This window comes from Erinaceus europaeus, chromosome 15 (genome assembly GCF_950295315.1).
Source record: "Erinaceus europaeus chromosome 15, mEriEur2.1, whole genome shotgun sequence".
In the NCBI taxonomy this organism is placed as follows: Eukaryota; Metazoa; Chordata; class Mammalia; order Eulipotyphla; family Erinaceidae; genus Erinaceus; species Erinaceus europaeus.
The window spans coordinates 18,219,152-18,237,218 of NC_080176.1; the positions used below are offsets into that span (position 1 = coordinate 18,219,152).

An 18,067-nucleotide genomic window follows, 5' to 3' on the forward strand; every position below is an offset into this window, starting at 1 on the left:
TCCTCTCTTCCCCCTGCCCCCCCACACACACATACACAGGGCAGGCTGGAATCTGGCGCCTCCTTGAGCCCCACAGAACGTTGACTGTTGAGCACACCTTTGCTCTTTGCTCCCAGCAGAGGTGCCTGTCAGCACCAGCCAGGCTTGATTCTTTTTTTATTTCATGTGAGCAGAGTTTTACATGACAGAGAGAGAGAGAGATGCCAAAGTATCTGGTGCACACGGTGCCAGGGATCAAACCAGGAGCCTGCAGCACTCCAGCCTGACACCCTGCCAGCTGAGCTGTCTCCCTGGCTGCCGTCTTCATTCCCGGCCATGTTAGACACACCACCGGTGGGAGCCGTTCCCCACAACGCTGCTCACAGCTCTGATCGGAACCGGAGGCTGCAGCCAGCCATTTTCTCAGCATAGTGGGCGTCAAAGCGCTCATTCTGGGCCACAGTGAAGGTGGTCTTCCAGTCCCCAGCGATGCCTGGGGAGGGAGATTGGAGGCCCTGAGTGCAGGCCCCCGCCCCTCTGTGGGGCCATTCCTGCCTCCTGGTCACTTACAGCCATGCCACCAGCAAGTGAATGCACGGCCAGCCAGGGGGCCACCCTCCCCTGACCACAGCCGCTGCCCAGGCGCTCACTCACCTTTCCTCATGAAGGCTGAGATGCTGTGGTCCATGATCTCGGGGGGGGCCAGGGTATAGTTGGTCATGCTGTTCTTCTTCATCTCCTTGAAAGACGTTTGCTGGACGATGTGGTCCACAGTCTCCTCCGGCAGGGAGCGCCCCAGGAACTTCAGGATCTTCTTAATCTCCCTCTTGGGGTCCTGGGGCAGCAGAGTGAGTCACAATGCAAGAGCCCCCTCTCAGCTCAGGAGAGACCTGGCAGCTCCCGCTCAGAGGCCGCCACCCCCAACCTTGGCTCTCTGGCCTGGCCTGTGCTCTGGCCTGTGACCTTATAACCCGCTGTGTGGATGCTTTTGGGTGAAGGCAGGGACAATCCTCTTTCATAACTGTGGTGCTGGGAGAAGCAACAGCAGGACTGAGCCAGGAGGGCAGAGCTGGACTAAGGCTTCTGTCACTGCGGTGCCCCTGCAGCTGTGGGTCCCGGGCAGGGACGGATGGTGGGGGGCCGGGGGGGTGGGCAGGGATAGCCGGTGTCCTCACCTCTTTCATGTCCTCGTAGAAGAGGTAGAGCAGAGGGTGGGTGCGCCCCAGCTCCCACCACTCCTGCACGTGCTGGTACCAGGACCCATACGACACTGGGGGGACAGTGACACCAAGCACCGGGGTTACTTGTTTTTACCCCCTCACACACACACACACACACACACACACTTGTTCCTCCAGAGTCAGACCCACCTTCCCCAGCCATGAACCGCTCCAGGAACTCGTCCCAGGTGCCAGGGTCGGGGTGCACCGTGGCCATGCGGTAGAAATGGTAATAGGAGACGGCCACGTCCTTGGCATTGCGGGCCACATAGATCACCTGCAGGGACAGGCACTGTTGCTGCACAGCACATCCTTGGAACCCGCATGAGGGATGGTCCCTCTTGGTCTGGCGCAGGGGAAGTAGGCCAGGCGGCTGTGGGCTTTGAACCCTGCTCTGCTGCCAGCATCCTGGCTGGGCACCGTTTTATGTTAGCCTGATCCCTGGTGCCACCCCATCTGGAGTCCCAGCTCTCCCCCCTGGCCTCCCTGGCACCTTACCTTGGTTTTCTGATCCAGCAGCACCTGAGGGAGCAGGGCCAGGGGCAGGTGCGTCTTGAGGAGCCGAGGGGCTGGGGTCTCCGTCAGAGTTTCCATTCCTGTGCATTGGGCAGGGCAAGTCTGCTGAGCTGGGGCTCAGGTCCTCCCTCTGCCCCTCCCTCCACTCCCCCCAGCACCCCACCACACACCTGAGGGGATCCCCGGGCCCTTGAACTCCAGGAAAGGCACTCGGATGAAGATGGGGGCTCGGCGACACTTCTCCACATCGCCACCCTGGTAGATCATGTCCAGGATCTCGCTCACCCAGGTGGTGCCTGGTGGAGGGAATGGGGGTGGCCAGGCTGAGGGCAGGCCCTGTGGGCAGAGCGGGGACCCTGTACAGCTGGGGTGGGGGGTGGGCTCATCGCCTACCAGACTTGGGGTAGGTGCTGATGAGTAGGTCGTCAGGCAAGGGCTTGAAGCTCTGCAGAGGCCCCAACGCTTCCGCGAAGTACTTGATGAGCGGGATGCCCTCCACGTAGGTCAGTGGTGGCCGGGAGGCATCCTGCACTTTCTCCATGATGCCACCTCCCACAACAACGGCGTCACCTACTGGATTCCTGTGTTGAGAGAAGAAGGCTGAAGAACACGGTCCCCGTGAGTACGCAGAGCCAGAAGTCGGGCAACCAGACGCCAGTGTGACTGGTCTCGGCACTGCCTACAGCCTACATTTCCCTTTTTTGTGAGTGACACAACATCCTTTCTCTCCTCTAAAGCCCAACTGCAAGTGTAGGTTAAAAAAGAAAACTCTGCAGCCCAGGAAGTGGCACAGTGGACAAGGCACTGGACTCTCATGCTAAGCATGAGGTCCAGAGTTCAATCCCCGGCATCACATGTGCCAAAGTGATGCTCTGGTTTTCTATTTCCCTGCTCTCTTACTCCCCTATTAACAAGTAAATGTTAAAAACAACACCGAGCCCTGAAGATGACATGACAGTAGTGCACAGCACTTATGTGCAAGAGGTCCTAGGTTCAATCCCTGGCACCACCCGTAACCAGAGCTGGGCAGTGTTCTGGTTGAAAACAGGGCCAGTAAAATAGTTCACTTGGGGGAGTCGGGCAGTAGCGCAGCAGGTTAAGCGCACGTGGCACGAAGCGCAAGGACCGGCGTAAGGATCCCGGTTCGAGCCCCTAGCTCCCCACCTGCAGGGGAGTCGCTTCACAAGCGATGAAGCAGATCTGCAGGTGACTATCTCTCCCCCTCTCTGTCTCTCCATTTCTCTCTGTCCTATCCAACAACGACATCAATAACAACAACAACAAAACAAGGGCAACAAAAGGGAATAAATAATTAAAATAGTTCACACGGACAGTGTATTGCATTGCCATGTGCGTGACCTAGGTTCAAGCCCAGCCCCCACTACAATGAAGGACGTTTCTGTGCTGTGGTCTCACCATCTCTGCCTCTTTGCCTTTCTTTCTTTTTTTTTATTTTTATTTATTCCCTTTTGTTGTCCTTGTTGTTTTATTGTTGTAGTTATTATTGATGTCATCACTGTTGAATAGGACAGAGAGAAATGGAGAGAGGAGGGGAAGACAGAGAGGGGGAGAGAGAGACAGACACCTGCAGACCTGCTTCACCGCCTGTGAAGTGACTCCCCTGCAGGTGGGGAGCCAGGGCTCAAACCAGGATCCTTACGCCGGTCCTTGTGCTTTGCACCACCTGTGCTTAACCCGCTGCACCACCACCCGACTCCCTTTTGCCTTTCTATCTGAGGAGGGGTGGGAAAGTCAATCTTAGAGCAGTGAAGCCCCAGCCATGATAAAAAAAAAAAGAAGAAGAAGGAAAACAGACACAACGGTAGAGGCAGAGAGAGAGTGAAGAAGACCACGGCTCGGAAGCTTCCCTCCATGCAGTGGGGACCGGACTCGAACCTGGTTCACATATGTGGCAAAGCAGCACACTATCCAAGTGAGCTATTTCTTTGGCAAAAGCCAAACAAAGTTTTTAAAAGTATTTTTCTTTTTTTTAAATATTTATTTCCTTTTGTTGCCCTTGTGGTTATTATTGTTGTCATCGTTGTTGGATGGGACAGAGAGAAATGGAGAGAGGAGGGGAAGACAGAGAAGGGGAGAGAAAGACAACTGCAGACCTGCTTCACTACTTAAGATTTTCTTTTTCTTTTTTTTTTTCCCTGCTTCACCACCTGTGAAGTGACTCCCCTGCAGGTGGGGAGCCGAGGGCTTGAACCGGGATCCTTACGCCGGTCCTTGTGCTTCTCACCATATGCGCTTAACTATCTGTGCTACCACCCGACTCCCAGAAAACAGTTTTTAAAAGCTATTAGTATGTGACCTGGCATCAAACCCCATGTCAGCCTGCTGTGATGTTGCCAGATGTTCAGTGGGCAACAAAGCTAAACTACACAGCTCTCTACTCATAAAACATAAAAGTTCAAGAGTTAACAAAGAGCAGAAGAAATACTGGTATGACTACTCCAAGATTTGCTTGTTTGGAACTTTTGTTTTTAGAAAGCACTGCTCTGGACTGCCTTACGGTGATGCCAGAGACTGAACCTGGGACTTCAGAGTCTCAGGCACACAAATGCTCTGCTCTAACACTGAGCTGACCTGACTGAGGGGCCAGGTGGTGGCACACCTGGTTTAGCACACAGGTATAGGGACCTAGGTTCAAGTCCCTGGTCCCCACCTGCAGGGGTGAAGCTTTACAGGGAGAAATTGACGGGGAGAGAGAGGGGGGGGAGAGAAAAAGACACCTGCAGCACTGTCAATTTCTCTGTCCTATCAATAAATAAATAAATTATATATATATATATATATATATATATATATATATATATATATATATATATATATATATATATATATATATATTGTCCAGAAAAGCCAGAATCTAGGCAGTGAGATCCTTTCCCTGTGTGGTTCCACACTGTCAGAACTAGTATTTCACTGCTGCAGCTCATCACCCAATTGGGTTCACATAGGTGCCATCCACCCAGCTCAGCCAATGGCCTCTGCCCCTGCCAGCCACTGTCTCTACCAGCCAGGCCCAGCAGAAAAAGGGCAACATAGGTTATAAACCACACAGCAAAGAAAACCACCTGCAGTGAGGACAGCGTTGTGAAGAAAACCCCAAAGTCAGCAGAGCTGTAAAACCTCCCAGTGAAAACTTCAAAGTAACTGAGCACTCACTCCTTTATGGACATGGAGGAAGATCGCAACAAATTCAGAGAAATGACAAAGGGAATCATTGAAAACTTCCCAGCATGGGCCAGGTGGTGGTTACAGTGTGCAAGGACCTGGGTTTAAGCCTCTGATTCCCACAGGCAGGGAGAAAGCTTCACAAGTGGTGAAGTAGGGCTGCAGGTGTTTCTGTGTCTTTCTCTCTCTTCCTCCCCCCCTTCTCTTTTTGATTTTTTTAAATTATATTTATTTATTTATTGGGTAGAGAGTCAGAAATTGAGAGGGAAGGGGGAAAGAGGAAGGAAGAGAGAGAGAGAGAGAGAGAGAGACACCTGCAGTCCTGCTTCATCACTCGAAAAGCTTTCCCCCCAAAGGTGGGAACTGGGGGCTTGAACCTGGGTCCTTGCGCATGGTAATGTGCACTCAACCAGGTGTGCCACCACTCAACCCCATCCCCTCCCTTCTCAATTTCTGTCTCTATCCAATAATAAGTAAATAGATAGGGAGTCGGGCGGTAGCACCGTGGGTTAAGTGCAGGTGGCGCAAAGCACAAGGACCTATGTAAGGATCTCGGTTCAAGCCCTCGGCTCCCCACCTGCAGGGGAGTCACTTCACAAGCGGTGGGTGAAGCAGGTCTGCAGGTGTCTATCTTTCTCTCCCCCTCTCTTGTCTTCCCCCTCCTCTCTCCATTTCTCTCTGTCCCATCCAACAATAATGACATCAATAACAACAGTAATAACCACAACAATTAAAAACAAGGGCAACAAAAGGGAACAATTAAAATAAAAAAGAAGTAAATAAATAATTTTTAAAAGTTTTTAAAAAAGAAAAATTCCCAAAGTGTTCAGAAGAACAGAGCATGCAGTAATGGATTAAAAAAACAACGAGGCAGAACACCTGCAGGAAGATAGATGCCAGAAGTCAACGTGGCAAAGAGCTGGAAGATAAGGCAGTGAAAGCCCCCCCCCCCCCCGACCCCAGAGACACACTCACAATCAGCAAAAAGTAAAAAGCCTGGCCAGAAGATAGTTCACTTGGCTAGTGTGCTTGCTTTGTCCTGCGCACGACCCAGGGTCAAGCCCAGCCCTCACCATACTGAAGGAAGCTTTAGTGCTCTGGTGTCTTTCTGTCTGTCTTTTTAAAAAAAAAAACAAAAAAAACAGCCTGGACTAATAAAGTCCCAGTGATAACAACAGAGACAGAGGAGGAGGAATCAAGAGGAGAAGAGCACTAAAATAAATGAAGATAAAGCAGAAGGGTTATGAGACAACATTCTCACCATGGAGTACAAGAAGAAGAAAGGGGCCGGGTGGTGGCGCACCTGGTTGAGTGCACATGTTACAGTGCGCAAGGACCCAGGTTCGAGCCCCTGGTCCCCACCTGCAGGGGGAAAGTTTCACAAGCGGTGAAGCAGTGTTGCAGGTGTCTCTCTGTCTCTCTCCATCTCTATCTCCCCCTTCCCTCTCAATTTCTGACTGTCTCTATCCAATAAACAAAGATTTAAAAACAAATGAAAAAAAAAAAAAGAAAGGAAGGGCTGGAATTAATATTTAAAGAATAACTGACTGAGTGGTAGGGGTAGATAGCATAAAGGTTATACAGACAGACTCTCGTACCTGAGGCTCCAAAGTCCCAGGTTCAGTCCCCTGCACCACTATAAGACAGAGCTGAGCAGTGCTCTGGTAAAAAATAAAAAAGGAATGAAAAAAGGAATATTGATTGAGAATTTCCCTTAAAATTAAAGGAGGAGATAGACACCACTACCCCCAAGATCCACGAAGCTTGACCAAGAAAAATGAATCCAAACCTAAGTTCACCAAGGCACAAACTCGGGGGGCAGGCGGTAGCGCAGTGGGTTAAGTGCACATGGTGTAAAGCGCAAGAACAGGCTCAAGGATCCCGGTTTGAGCCCCTGGATCCCCATCTGCGGGGGGGGGGGGGGGTTTGCTTCACAGGAGGTGAAGCAGGTCTGCAGGTGTCTAATCTTTCTCTCCCCCTCTTGCCACGTGCACTTAACCTGCTGCGCTACCGCCTGGCTCCCTCTCTCCCTCTCTGTCTCCCCTCCTCTTTCAATTTCTCTCTGTCCTATCCAACAACAATAACGTCAATGGCAACAATAATAATAATGACAACAAGGGCAACAAAATGGGAAAAAGTGGCCTCCAGGAGCAGTGGCCTCCAGGAGCAGTACGCACCGAGCCCCAGCAATAACCCTGGAGGCAAAAAAAAAAAAAAACAAACTACAAACTCAAAGACAGAGAAAGATACTAGAGAAAAGTCAGAATCACTTTTGAAAGACAGCCCGTAAAGCTGTCAGCTGGTTTCTCTACAGACACCCTAAAGGACTGGCAGGATGTATTCACAGTTCTGAGTGAAATAGACCTTCACCCACGAATACTCCATCCTGCTAGGTTATCAGTCAGGCTTGAAGGAAGGATGAAGGGCTTTGCAGAGAAACAACAGCTAGTAGAATTCACTGCCAAGGCACCAGGTGGTGGTGCAACTGGTTAAGCACACACATTACAGTGTGCAAAGACCAAGGCTCCTGGTCCCCACCTGCAGGGGGAAAGCCTCATGAGTGGTGACGCAGGGCTGCAGGTATCTCTCTGTCTCTTTCCTTTTTCTTTTTTTTTTAATTGTTATCTTTATTTATTGAGTGGAGACAGCCAGAAATTGAAAGGGGAAGCAGAGATAGAGAGGGAGATGTCTGGGAGGTGGCGCAGTGGATAAAGAACTGAAAGCATGAGGTCCCAACGAGTTCAATCCCTGGCAGCACATGTACCAGAGTGATGTCTGGTTTGTTCTCTCTCTCCTCCTACCTTTCTCATAAATAAATAAATAAATAAATAAATAAATAAATAAATATTTGCCTCCAGGGTTATCGCTGGGGCTTGGTGCCTGTACTACGAATCCACTGCTCCTGGAGGCTATTTTTCCCTTTTTGTTGCCTTTGTTGTTTATCATTGTTGTTATAGCTGTCGTTGTTGGAATGGACAGAGAGAAATCGAGAGAGGAGGGAAAGACAGACACCTGCAGACCTGCTTTGCCTCCTAGAGGCCACTTTTTTCCCCTTTTGTTGCTCATCATTGTTATTATTATTGTTGGATAGGACAAAGAGAACTTGAGAAAGGAGGGGAAGACAGAGGGGGAGAGATAGACACCTGCAGATATGCTTATTGTTATTATTATTGTTGGATAGGACAGAGAGAACTTGAGAGAGGAGGGGAAGACAGAGAGGAGGAGAGATAGACACCTGCAGATCTGCTTCACCGCTTATGAAGCGAACCCCCTGCAGGTGGGGAGCTGGGGGCTCAAACCGAGATCCTTACTCAGGTCCTTGTGCTTTGTGCCATGTGCGTTTAACCCACTGGGCTATCATCTGGCCCCCCATAAATAAAGTATTTAAAGAGAGAGAGACATGCGGCACTACTTCACCACTTGCAAAGCTTTCCCCTTGCTGGTGGGGACCGGGGACTCCAACCTGGGTCCTTGCGCACTGTAACATGTGCGTTCAACCAGATGCGCCACCACGCAGTCTCAGCTCTTTCCGTATCTCCCCCTCTCCCCTCTCAATTTCTGTCTCTATCCAACCATAAATTAAAAGGCTAAAAAAAAACCCTCACTGCCACTAAACCAGACTCAGGAAAGATGAAGGTGATTTATATGAAATGAAAATATGGAAAGACTGCACCGGTAGGGGTTAAACAAACAAATCAAGGGCAAAAGGCAACAGGCAAAACCCAAGGGAAAGTCTGAACTCTGACTGCAGAACAGGGCTAGCAGGATACGGGAGGGAGGCGGCTCAGTGGGCTTTGGGGAAGAGTTATTGGTGCTTTGGTGGCTGGGGACAATACATTTTGAAGGGGTGAGAAGCTGTACTTCTAAAAGATTCAGAGGCTTGGGGAGTTGGGCAGTAGCGCAGCGGGTTAAGCACATGTGGCGCAAAGCGCAAGGACCAGCAGTAGAAGGATCCCGGTTGGAGGTCCCCCCCCCCCCCACCAGCAGGGGAGTTACTTCAAAGGCTGTGAAGCAGGTCTGCAGGCATCTGTCTCTCTTCCTTTCTATCTCCCTCTTCTCTCTGTCTCTATCCAATAACAAATAAAAAAATTTTAGTGCCAGGCTGGGGAGATAGCATCATGGTTCTGCAAAAAGACTTTCATGCCTAAGGCTCTGAAGTCCTGGGTTCAGTCCCCAGCACCATCATCAGCAAGAGCTGAGCAATGCTCTGGTCTCATACTGTTTCTTTCTCCTTGTATCTCGCTATTTGTCTTTCACTCTCCCTAAAGTAATTATAAAAAATTAAAAATCCTAGCCCAGCAATGCTGGAGGTGGCTCAGTGGGTAGAGCACAGGACTTGCACACATGAGGCCTCTGGTTTGATCCCCAGCACTGCATCTACGAGACTGATGCCCTGCTCTCTCTCACCAAGTCAGTAAAATCTTCTCAAACCTGTGCCCAGACAAACCCCTAAAGGACGCAATCACCCTGGGAGTGGGGCCCAAGTAGGAGGGTTCTGGAAGTGCTCCAGGGGATTCCATTATTCCTGCCAGCCAGCCAGCTTTCTCTTTCTCCACTATGGCCCGGGAGTGGGGTGTGTGTGCATTTGTCTGGGGGTCGATGCGCAAAAAGAGAGAAGGGGGTTCTGGGGATACCAGAGTGGAACACAGCTGGCACTGGGGGCTGGCGCTGTCCTTCCCAACCGTTGCACTTACCTGGCTTCTTGGGATCTCAGCCCTGTGAGCCTGCTGCTCAGTGTGGGGCGGAGCGGTGAGTGAGGGCCTGCTCCCAGAAGCAGGAGGTTTTGTAAGTCCTCAGTGGGAGGGCCTACAAGGCTGGCTTCTGGGAGGAGGAGGAGGGTGGAGCCTGGGAGAGGGTGGGGATGGGGGTAGGCCCTCCCTGTTACTCTGCTCAGCATCCCAGCTGGAGTTGAGCTCTGCCTTGACTGGAGAAACCCAAGACTAAAAGGGGGGTGCAGTGTGTGTGTGTGTGTGTGTGTGTGTGTATGTGTGTGTGTTGGTTTTGAGTCCTCTGAACCCCACCCATGCAGGCCTGGCCTCTTCTGGTTGACTGAAGAGGGTAAAGGAGTGGAGAGCAGGCCTAAGCCAGAGGCTCCACAACTGGCTTCCCGCCAGGTTCTATGCAAGTTTCAAATCCAGGGCCTAACACACAGCAGCTTATGCTCTGTCAAGCCCCCTGCCTGGCCCAACCAGGCTAAGTCTCCATGACAAGCTTTCAGGCTGAGGGTAGCTTGCAGGCAGCTCTGCCCAGAGTGCTGCAGGTGGGCCGGCTGAAGGGGCAGCAGAGGGTATGCCAGGCTCCCCTTGGAACCTGACTCACAGCTGCTAGAAGAGTAATGGGCTCCAGCCGGTGCCTTTCTCTGAGCTGGACAGGGGTTCAGCAGACAGATGGACATTGAAGCCTAGAGAGCCACAGCCCCTCCCTCCCCCTTCACTGGCCTTTGTTCTTATCTGGATTAAAGTCCGAAGGAAGTCACAGTCATAGTCAGAGTCACAGGGACTGGAAGATAAGGTGTGGGAGCACCCAGCAGTTGGAGTGAGGGGGTGTGGGTGGTGGAGCAGCGCTAAGTGAGGTAAGTGTTTCCTTCTTTGTCTGGCTCCCTCTCCCTCTCGCTAAAAGAAGGAATGAAAGTGTGGAGTCCATGACATTGTTCAACTATGTCACACGCCCTGAGTTCCTTCCCCAGCATTCCATTAAAAATAAGTCAATCGGGGGTCAGCTGCAGTGGTTAAGCGCACTTGGTGCAAAGCACAAGGACCAGCGGAAGGATCTCAGTTCAAGCCCCCAGCTCCCCACCTGCAGGGGAGTCGCTTCACAGGCAGTGAAGCAGGTCTGCAGGTGTCTATCTTTCTTTCTCCCTCTCTGTCTTCCCCTCCTCTCTCCATTTCTCTCTGTCCTATCCAACAACGACGACATCAATAACAACGATAATAATGACCACAATGGTAAAACAACCAGGGTAACAAAAGGGAAAAAATTGGCCTCCAGGAGTAGTGGATTCGTGGTACAGCCAAGTCTGGGCAGTAACCCTGGAGGCAAAAAAAAAGTCAATCAGGCCAGCACAACAGCCCCAATAGATAGTGTATCTGCTTTGCCATGTGCACAGCCCAGGTTCAAGTCCGGCCCCCACCACACGGAAGGAAGCTTTGGTGCTGAGACCTCTTTCACTCAATCTCTCTCTCTCTGCCTATCCCTATCTTAAAAAAGAAAAAAAAGTAAATGAGTCCAAAGTCAAATTGGTCATCAGGGGTGAGTCCAGGGTGAGCCTCCCAAGTCCTCAAAGACAAGTGTGAACTTTGAGTCTGGTAGGGAGAGCTCTAGAAGAGAGGCCGGTTCACACTGGAGTACAGCCACAACACTAGGCAGGGCCCCTGCCTCCTCTCCACCCCCAGCAAACACCAGAAGACACCATTAAATAAGACACTTTATTGTATTCAAGTAAAAAATGCCAGGTACTGCCAAACCTATGGTGGGGAGGGGCTTGGGGACTCAAGGCTCAGGTCTCCAGCAAGTCTGTCCAGTGTTCCTGTGGAGACAGTCAGAGTTGGCCAAAGGCAGCCTGGAGGAGGATGGTGGGACAGGGAGCTGGGGTCCGAACCTGTCTTACCTCTTCTAATTCCAAGTCCTCCTCTTCCTCCTCTGCGCCAGTCCCACACAGCCGGATCAGGTCTCCCCACAGCACAGAATTCTTACAGCTGAAAGGGATGGGTAGCAGAAGAGACAGTCAGGGTTCTTGGTGCCAAGATGTCCACTGGGCCTGGACAGGGACAAGTGGGTACCATTTCCCCAGGTCTAATCTAGACGTGGCTGGGGCAGGGAGGCTGCACTCACCCAGGACATTGTCCCTCAAGGGGCAGAAGCTGCCCAGGCTCCTCCTGCAGGAACTCCTCTGCCAGGCAGATCATGTGGGCACTCAGTGGGCAGCCAGGGTGGGGACAACACAGGGGCTCCTCTTCATCCTTGGGGCGGGGGGGGGGGGCAGGGGGAGGCCGGGGAGAGAACAGAAAGTGATGATGAAGCCGATACTCAACGTCTAAGGCAGTCCAGGAGGTGGCTCAAGGTGGTGTTGGACTCTTGAGCAGGAGGACCTGAGTTTAATCCCCGAGTGATGCTTTGGTTCTCTCACTCTTCCTCTCCTCTTATCAATCAATAAATAAATCTTTTCCAAAAACTGCAATTTGGGGAGTCGGGCGGTAGCGCAGCGGGTTAAGCGCAGGCGGCGCCAAACTCAAGGACTGGCAAAAGGATCCAGGTTTGAGCTCCCGGCTCCCCACCTGCAGGGGAGTCGCTTCACAGGCGGTGAAGCAGGTCTGCAGGTGTCTGTCTTTCTCTCCTCTTCTCTGTCTTCCCCTCCTCTCTCCATTTCTCTCTGTCCTATCCAACAACAATGACATCGATAATAACTACAACAAAACAAGGGCAACAAAAGGGGAATAAATAAATAAATAATTAAAAAAAAACAAAAAACTGCAATTTGGGCTGTAGAGCCAAGGAAGGCCTTAGCCCACACGATCTGCCCACACGACCTGCTTTTAGCAGGTCTGCAGTCTAGGGGAGGCCCTCCCAGGGTCCTGCGCAGGAGGCGCCTTGTCAGGCCTCCCTATTCTGGGTTGGAGGCAGGGCGATCAGGGTGTCACAGGCCGGGGACCCAATGCAGACCTGGAGAGTGCGCGCGCACAGGGTGCAGCGGGTCTTGGCATCCTGGTTAGCAGAGGGCAGGGCGCGGCGCCTCGGGGCCGGGGGTGGTGGGGGTCCGAACGTCAGCGGCACATGCGGCGGGGGCGCCGGGCAGAGGTCGCAGTGGAAGTCGGGGCGCATCCAGCGCAGCGTGAGCGGCAGGCGGGCCCAGGGCAGTGTGCTCAGCATGTGCGCCAGCACTCGCAGGTGGAAGGCGAAGGCGGCCTCTCCGCGCATGCGCGGGCCCACATGCGCCAGGCGGCGAGAGGCCTGTGGGTGCTGCCACGCCCACTCGAACTGCGGAGGCGGGGGGGGGGGGGGGGGGGGAGCTTCAGGGGTCACCCCGGGCAGGGGCCATCCGGGGGCAGGGAGGTCCTGGGGCATGTAGTATCCTGGGGCAAGTGCCATCCCAGGGCAGGGACCATCTCAGGGCATGTACCATCCAGGGACAGGGAGCTCCTGGGGTAGAGACCATCCCAGGACATGGACCATCCCAGGACAGGGATTGTCCGGGCAGCTCCTGGGGCAATGGAGCCATAGTGCTTGGGGTTAGGGAGGTGCCCCGGGTCAGGGGTGTGGCCCTGCCCTTTCTTACCCGAAGAGCTGCCACAGCAGAAGGGAAGCCGTGCACAATGAGCACCATCTCCCTGGGGAAGAGGATGTAGGCTTGGCCTCTGAACCTTTATCCCACCCCCTATCAGACCCACTCCCTTCGTCACGGTTCAACCCCAGTCAGTCCTCCACCAGAGTGGAGTCACAGGAGGTCTGCCCCCTTGGTGATACAAGTTCCTGTTCACCTGTCAACCACAGGCCCCACCTCCAGTCACAGGTACCTGGCTGCCCTCCTCAGTTCCCCTCCTTCCTGGACTCTCCTCCAGCCCACCCTTGTTCCTCAGCCCTGGACATTGGATGAACCACGCCATTACTTTCATTTTTTTTCTCTCTTTCTTTCTCCAGAAAGAAAAGGGTTATTGCTGGGCCTCGGTGTCAGCACTACGAATCCACTGCTCCTGGCAGTCATCTTTTTCCGTTTTTTTTGTTTGTTTGTTTGTTGGTGGTGCTGCTGTTGTTGTTGGATAGGGCAGAGAGAAATTGAGAGAGGAGGGGAAGACAGAGAGGGGGAGAGAATGATAGACACCTGCAGACCTGCTTCACCGTTTGTGAAGAGACCCTCTGCAGGTGGATCCTTGTGCTGGTCTTTGCACTTTGCATTATGTGCGCTTAACCCAGTGCGCTACTACCTGGCCCCCCTTTTCTTTTCTTTTTTTTTTTTTATAAAATTTTATTAATTTTATATTTGAGAGAGATGCAGAGAGAGAGACACACACAGAGAAACACCAGAGCACTGCTCAGCTCTGGCTTATGGTGGTGCGGGGGGATTGAACCTGGGACTTAGGAGCCTCAGGAATGAGAGTCTGTTTGCATAACCATTATGCTGTCTCCCCCGCCCTCTTTTCTTTTTTTTTTTTTTAAATCTATTTGTTAATAAGAGAGTAGATGCATAATGGATATGCAAAGAGACTCTCACACTTGAGGCTCCAAAGTCTCAGGTTCAATCCCCAGCACCACCATCAGCCAGAGCTGAGAGAAAGGGAGAGAGAGGGGAAGCTAGAGCATCACTCAGGCACATGCAATGCCAAGGATCGATTTTGAGAGCCCAGTTCTCTAGCTACTGTGCCACCTCCCCAGCCATTGTCACTTCCTTATCTGTCTCGTTAGTTTGGGTACCACAGCCCCTCGCCTGTGAGATTCCACCACTACCAGTGGACACTTTTTTTTTTTTTAGAGAAGCTATACTTTTAAAACATTTATTTCTTTATTTATTCCCTTTTTGCTCTTGTTATTTTATTGTTGTAGTTATTATTGATGTCGTTGTTGTTGGATAGGACAGAGAAAAATGGAGAGAGGAGGGGGAGACAGAGAGGGAGAGTGAAAGACAGACACCTGCAGACCTGCTTCACCGCCTGTGAAGTGACTCCCCTGCAGGTGGGGAGCCAGGGGGCTCAAACCAGGATCCTTAGGCCGGTGCTTGTGCTTTGTGCCACGTGTGCTTAACTCGCTGTGCTACCGCCAACTCCCGACACTTTTCTTTGCTTTTAAGTTTAGATAGAGATAGAGATGGGGGCCGGGTGGTGGCGCACCTGGTTGAGCACACATATATATATATTTCTTAAATATTTATTTTATTTATTCCCTTTTGTTGCACTTGTTTTATTGTTGTAGTTATTATTGTTGTCGTAGTTGTTGTATAGGACAGAGAGAAATGGAGAGAGGAGACGAAGACAGAGAGGGGGAGAGAAAGACAGACACCTGCAGACCTGCTTCACCGCCTGTGAAGCGACTCCCTGCAGGTGGGGAGCCAGGGCTCAAACCGGGATCCTTATGTTGGTTCTTGTGCTTTGTGCCACCTGCACTTAACCTGCTGTGCTACAGCCTGACTCCTGAGCACACATATTACAGTGCACAAGGACCCGGGTTCAAGCCCCGGGTCCCCACCTGCAGGGGGAAAGCTTTGTGCGTGGTGAAGCAGTGCTGCAGGTGTCTCTCTGTCTCTCTCCCTGTCTGTCTCCCTCCTCTCAATTTCTGGCTCTCTATCCAATAAATAAATAAAGATAATAAAAAATAAATAAAAAGAGATAGAGGAGAGACACTACTGTACTGCTACTGTTCGTGGTGCTCTCGTGTGGTGCTAGAGGCCCAAACACTTGTCCTCTGGTATGGTAAAATCTGCGTTCTATTGGGTGAGTCGTCGTCCTATCAGTTCACTTTCTTCTCCTCCCCCCCTCCCAGTGCACTTCGCGCCTGCACAATTCCACTGCACCCAGACTTTTTTCTGCTTCTTCATTTCAGATAGCAACAGAGAAAGAGAAGGGGAAGACACCATAGCATCACTCCACCATTCACTGAGCATCCCCGGTGAAGTGCATGTTGCTGTCGTGTGGTGGAGGTGATTTAACCTGGTCCTTGCGCAAGGTAAAGTGTGCGCAGTCTGTACGGGGTGAGCCATCTCCCGGCCCTCATCAGTCCCCTTTCTATGTCCCCCACCCCCACCCCACCCCGCGGTAGGCTGCCCTCTTCCCTAACACACACCTCCAGCCGAGTTTAATAGCTCCTAGGCTCCACCCACTGTCATTTCTGGCCACGCCCCTGTCGCCCCGCCCCCTCTTACCAGGGGCCGCGCCCGCTAGTCCTCCAGGCACCTCCTTTCTTGCGGCCCGCGTTGTGCTGCTGGACCCGGCGAGTGGGGTTGACCGTGAACCCAACATAGACGCGGCCGCGGTGCCGAGGGTTCAAGCAATAGAGCAGATAGACTCCGAAGAAGCGTCCAGGCCTCGCCGCGCCCCGCGCGGGGCCCATCAGGATTTGGGGGTCAAGAGCCGTGGTCTCTGACCTCGAGGAGAGCTTGATGACTAGGATCACAAAATGCTTCTCTTGGTAAAAGCTCTCGGAACGATCCCGAGGCGCCCTAGGAGGCCACAACAGTGCGGGACGGAGCTAGGGAGTCCGAACACACAAGATCCCGGCTGCTGTGCAGGCGGCAGGCAGCAATCAGCGTCGTCTCTGCCGAATGCCACCTTATGTCGACTGATTGGCTAACTGATGGGGAGCGCGGAATCTCAGGACAGTTGGAAACGTGGGCGTGCATGAGGGCGGAAGTGCTGGGTTGACAGACATTGTAGTAAGGGCGGAAGTGGGAGACTCAGCGGAAGTGGCGTCAGTAAGGGCGGAAGTAGCGTGGCCGGTGGGAACGGGGCTCTCTTCCCGCAAGGCTGCTGCCCTGTCCGGGCTGCAGTGATGGAGCTCAGCGCTGAGTTGCTCCGGGAGAAGCTGCAGAGAGACCTGGAGGCGGAGCACGTGGTGAGTTGAGCGGCGAGATGCCCCCTCGGGAGGAAGTGGGCTCCTGTGTGGGCGGGTTGGGGGCGCTGGGTTATCCTCCACGCTCTTCTGCCCCTTAGGAAGTGGAAGACACCACTCCCAACCGCTGCGCGGCCAGTTTCCGAGTCTTAGTGGTGTCGGCCAAGTTCTCCGGGAAGCCGCTGCTCCAGAGACACCGGTAAGAGCCCGGGCACCTCCCTCGGTGGGCTCCCCGCTCCGGGACCCGCCTTTGTGATCCCTGCAGGGACCGAGACAGGCCCTTCGCCGCCTTGATCCCAGGCTCCGGAGACCATCCTCCAGGGCCACCTCCTGCCTCCCAGGGCTGCCTGGCTTTGGGACCCTCTAACCCCATCTCTGCCCGCAGGCTGGTGAACGAATGCCTGTCGGAAGAGCTCCAGCACATTCATGCCTTTGAGCAGAAAACCCTGACCCCTGAGCAGTGGGTCCGAGAGCAACAGAAGTAAAGGACCAGGACCTGTGCAGCCATTAAATTATGAGTCAGACCGAGCACCTGTGTCTGTGTGGTGTTTGTGTGTGTGTTTGGGGGTGTGTGTGTGTCTAGAACTTGACTTCTCCCTGTCCCTCTGCCCTCCTCCATTGTCTGTCTCCACATGCAGGACCCAGTGCCCTCATTTATAAAAGCAGAGTCGTGTGCTGGGCAAAAGCTCACCTGGGAAGTCGCCTGCCTTGCCATGTCCACCTCCTGGGTACCAACCAGCTTGGCATCCATGGGAATGCTTTCGCCCCAGGGATATTCTGGTTCTGAGGTACCTCTTTCTCTGTCATCTCCCTCAGAAAATGCATGCATGAGCCCGCATCAACTTACACACCACAGTTATTTTTTATCGAATATGCCTTGGTTTTTAAAAGTTTTTATTATATCGCTATATTAATAATAAAGAGAACCAGAGTATCACTCCACATGTAATACTGGGAATGGAACTCAAGACCTTTTTTTTTTTAATTTTATTTATTTTTATTTATTTATTCCCTTTTTGTTGCCCTTGTTGTTTTATTGTTGTAGTTATTATTGTTGTTGTTGGATAGGACAGAGAGAAATGGAGAGAGGAGGGGAAGACAGAGAGGAGGAGAGAAAGATACGACACCTGCAGACCTGCTTCACCGCCTGTGAAGCGACTCCCCTGCAGGTGGGGTTCTTTTTCTTTTTATGCCTGCAGGGTTATTACTGGTGCTCGCGGCGGGCACTGTTAATCCACTGACCATTTTTTCCATTTTTATTGGATAGGACAGAGTGGAGGGAAAGGGAGAAAAATACTTGCAGACCTGCTCGCTGCTTTTAAAGCTTCCCCTCTGCAGATAGGGACTTGAACCGGGATCCTGGTGTGGGTCCTTGCAGTTGGTACTAGGTGTGCTTAACCCAGTGTGCCACTGCCCAGGGAGATAGAGAGGGAAAGAGACAGAAAGATGCCTGTAGCCCTGCTTCATCACTCCTGAAGCTTTCCCCCTGCAGGTGGTGACCAGGAGCTTGAACCTGGATCCTTGCACACTGTAATGTGTGCACTTAACCAGGTGCACCACCACATGGCATCCATAAGACCTTATCTTTTTTATTTATTTATATTATCTTTATTTACTAGATAGAGACAGCCAGAAAT

General features: G+C 52.2%; 3 protein-coding genes across 3 annotated transcripts; 1 reads left to right on the forward strand and 2 right to left on the reverse strand.

Annotated features, from left to right (window-relative positions):
- Window positions 1–98: 98 nt before the first annotated feature.
- LOC103123969 (sulfotransferase 1A1) lies at window positions 99–9,723 on the reverse strand. Its single transcript, XM_007534648.3, has 8 exons — window positions 9,593–9,723; window positions 2,109–2,315; window positions 1,886–2,011; window positions 1,698–1,795; window positions 1,350–1,476; window positions 1,155–1,249; window positions 634–814; window positions 99–472 (listed from the first exon to the last, which is right to left on the reverse strand). The coding sequence occupies exons 2-8, from the start codon at window positions 2,254–2,256 to the stop codon at window positions 360–362; spliced, it is 888 nt and encodes a 295-aa protein (XP_007534710.1). The 5' UTR covers window positions 2,257–2,315; window positions 9,593–9,723; the 3' UTR covers window positions 99–359.
- Window positions 9,724–11,309: 1,586 nt separating this feature from the next.
- Window positions 11,310–15,932, reverse strand: SLX1A (SLX1 homolog A, structure-specific endonuclease subunit). Its single transcript, XM_007534649.3, has 6 exons — window positions 15,745–15,932; window positions 13,171–13,222; window positions 12,558–12,872; window positions 11,730–11,857; window positions 11,506–11,593; window positions 11,310–11,424 (listed from the first exon to the last, which is right to left on the reverse strand). The coding sequence occupies exons 1-6, from the start codon at window positions 15,930–15,932 to the stop codon at window positions 11,395–11,397; spliced, it is 801 nt and encodes a 266-aa protein (XP_007534711.1). The 3' UTR covers window positions 11,310–11,394.
- A 243-nt stretch (window positions 15,933–16,175) lies between these two features.
- On the forward strand, window positions 16,176–16,958 carry BOLA2B (bolA family member 2B). The gene is given in 5 exon segments (XM_007534651.3): window positions 16,176–16,208; window positions 16,210–16,303; window positions 16,306–16,433; window positions 16,532–16,629; window positions 16,816–16,958. Coding segments are annotated over 5 exon segments (453 nt in total). The 3' UTR covers window positions 16,916–16,958.
- The last annotated feature ends 1,109 nt before the right edge of the window (window positions 16,959–18,067 follow it).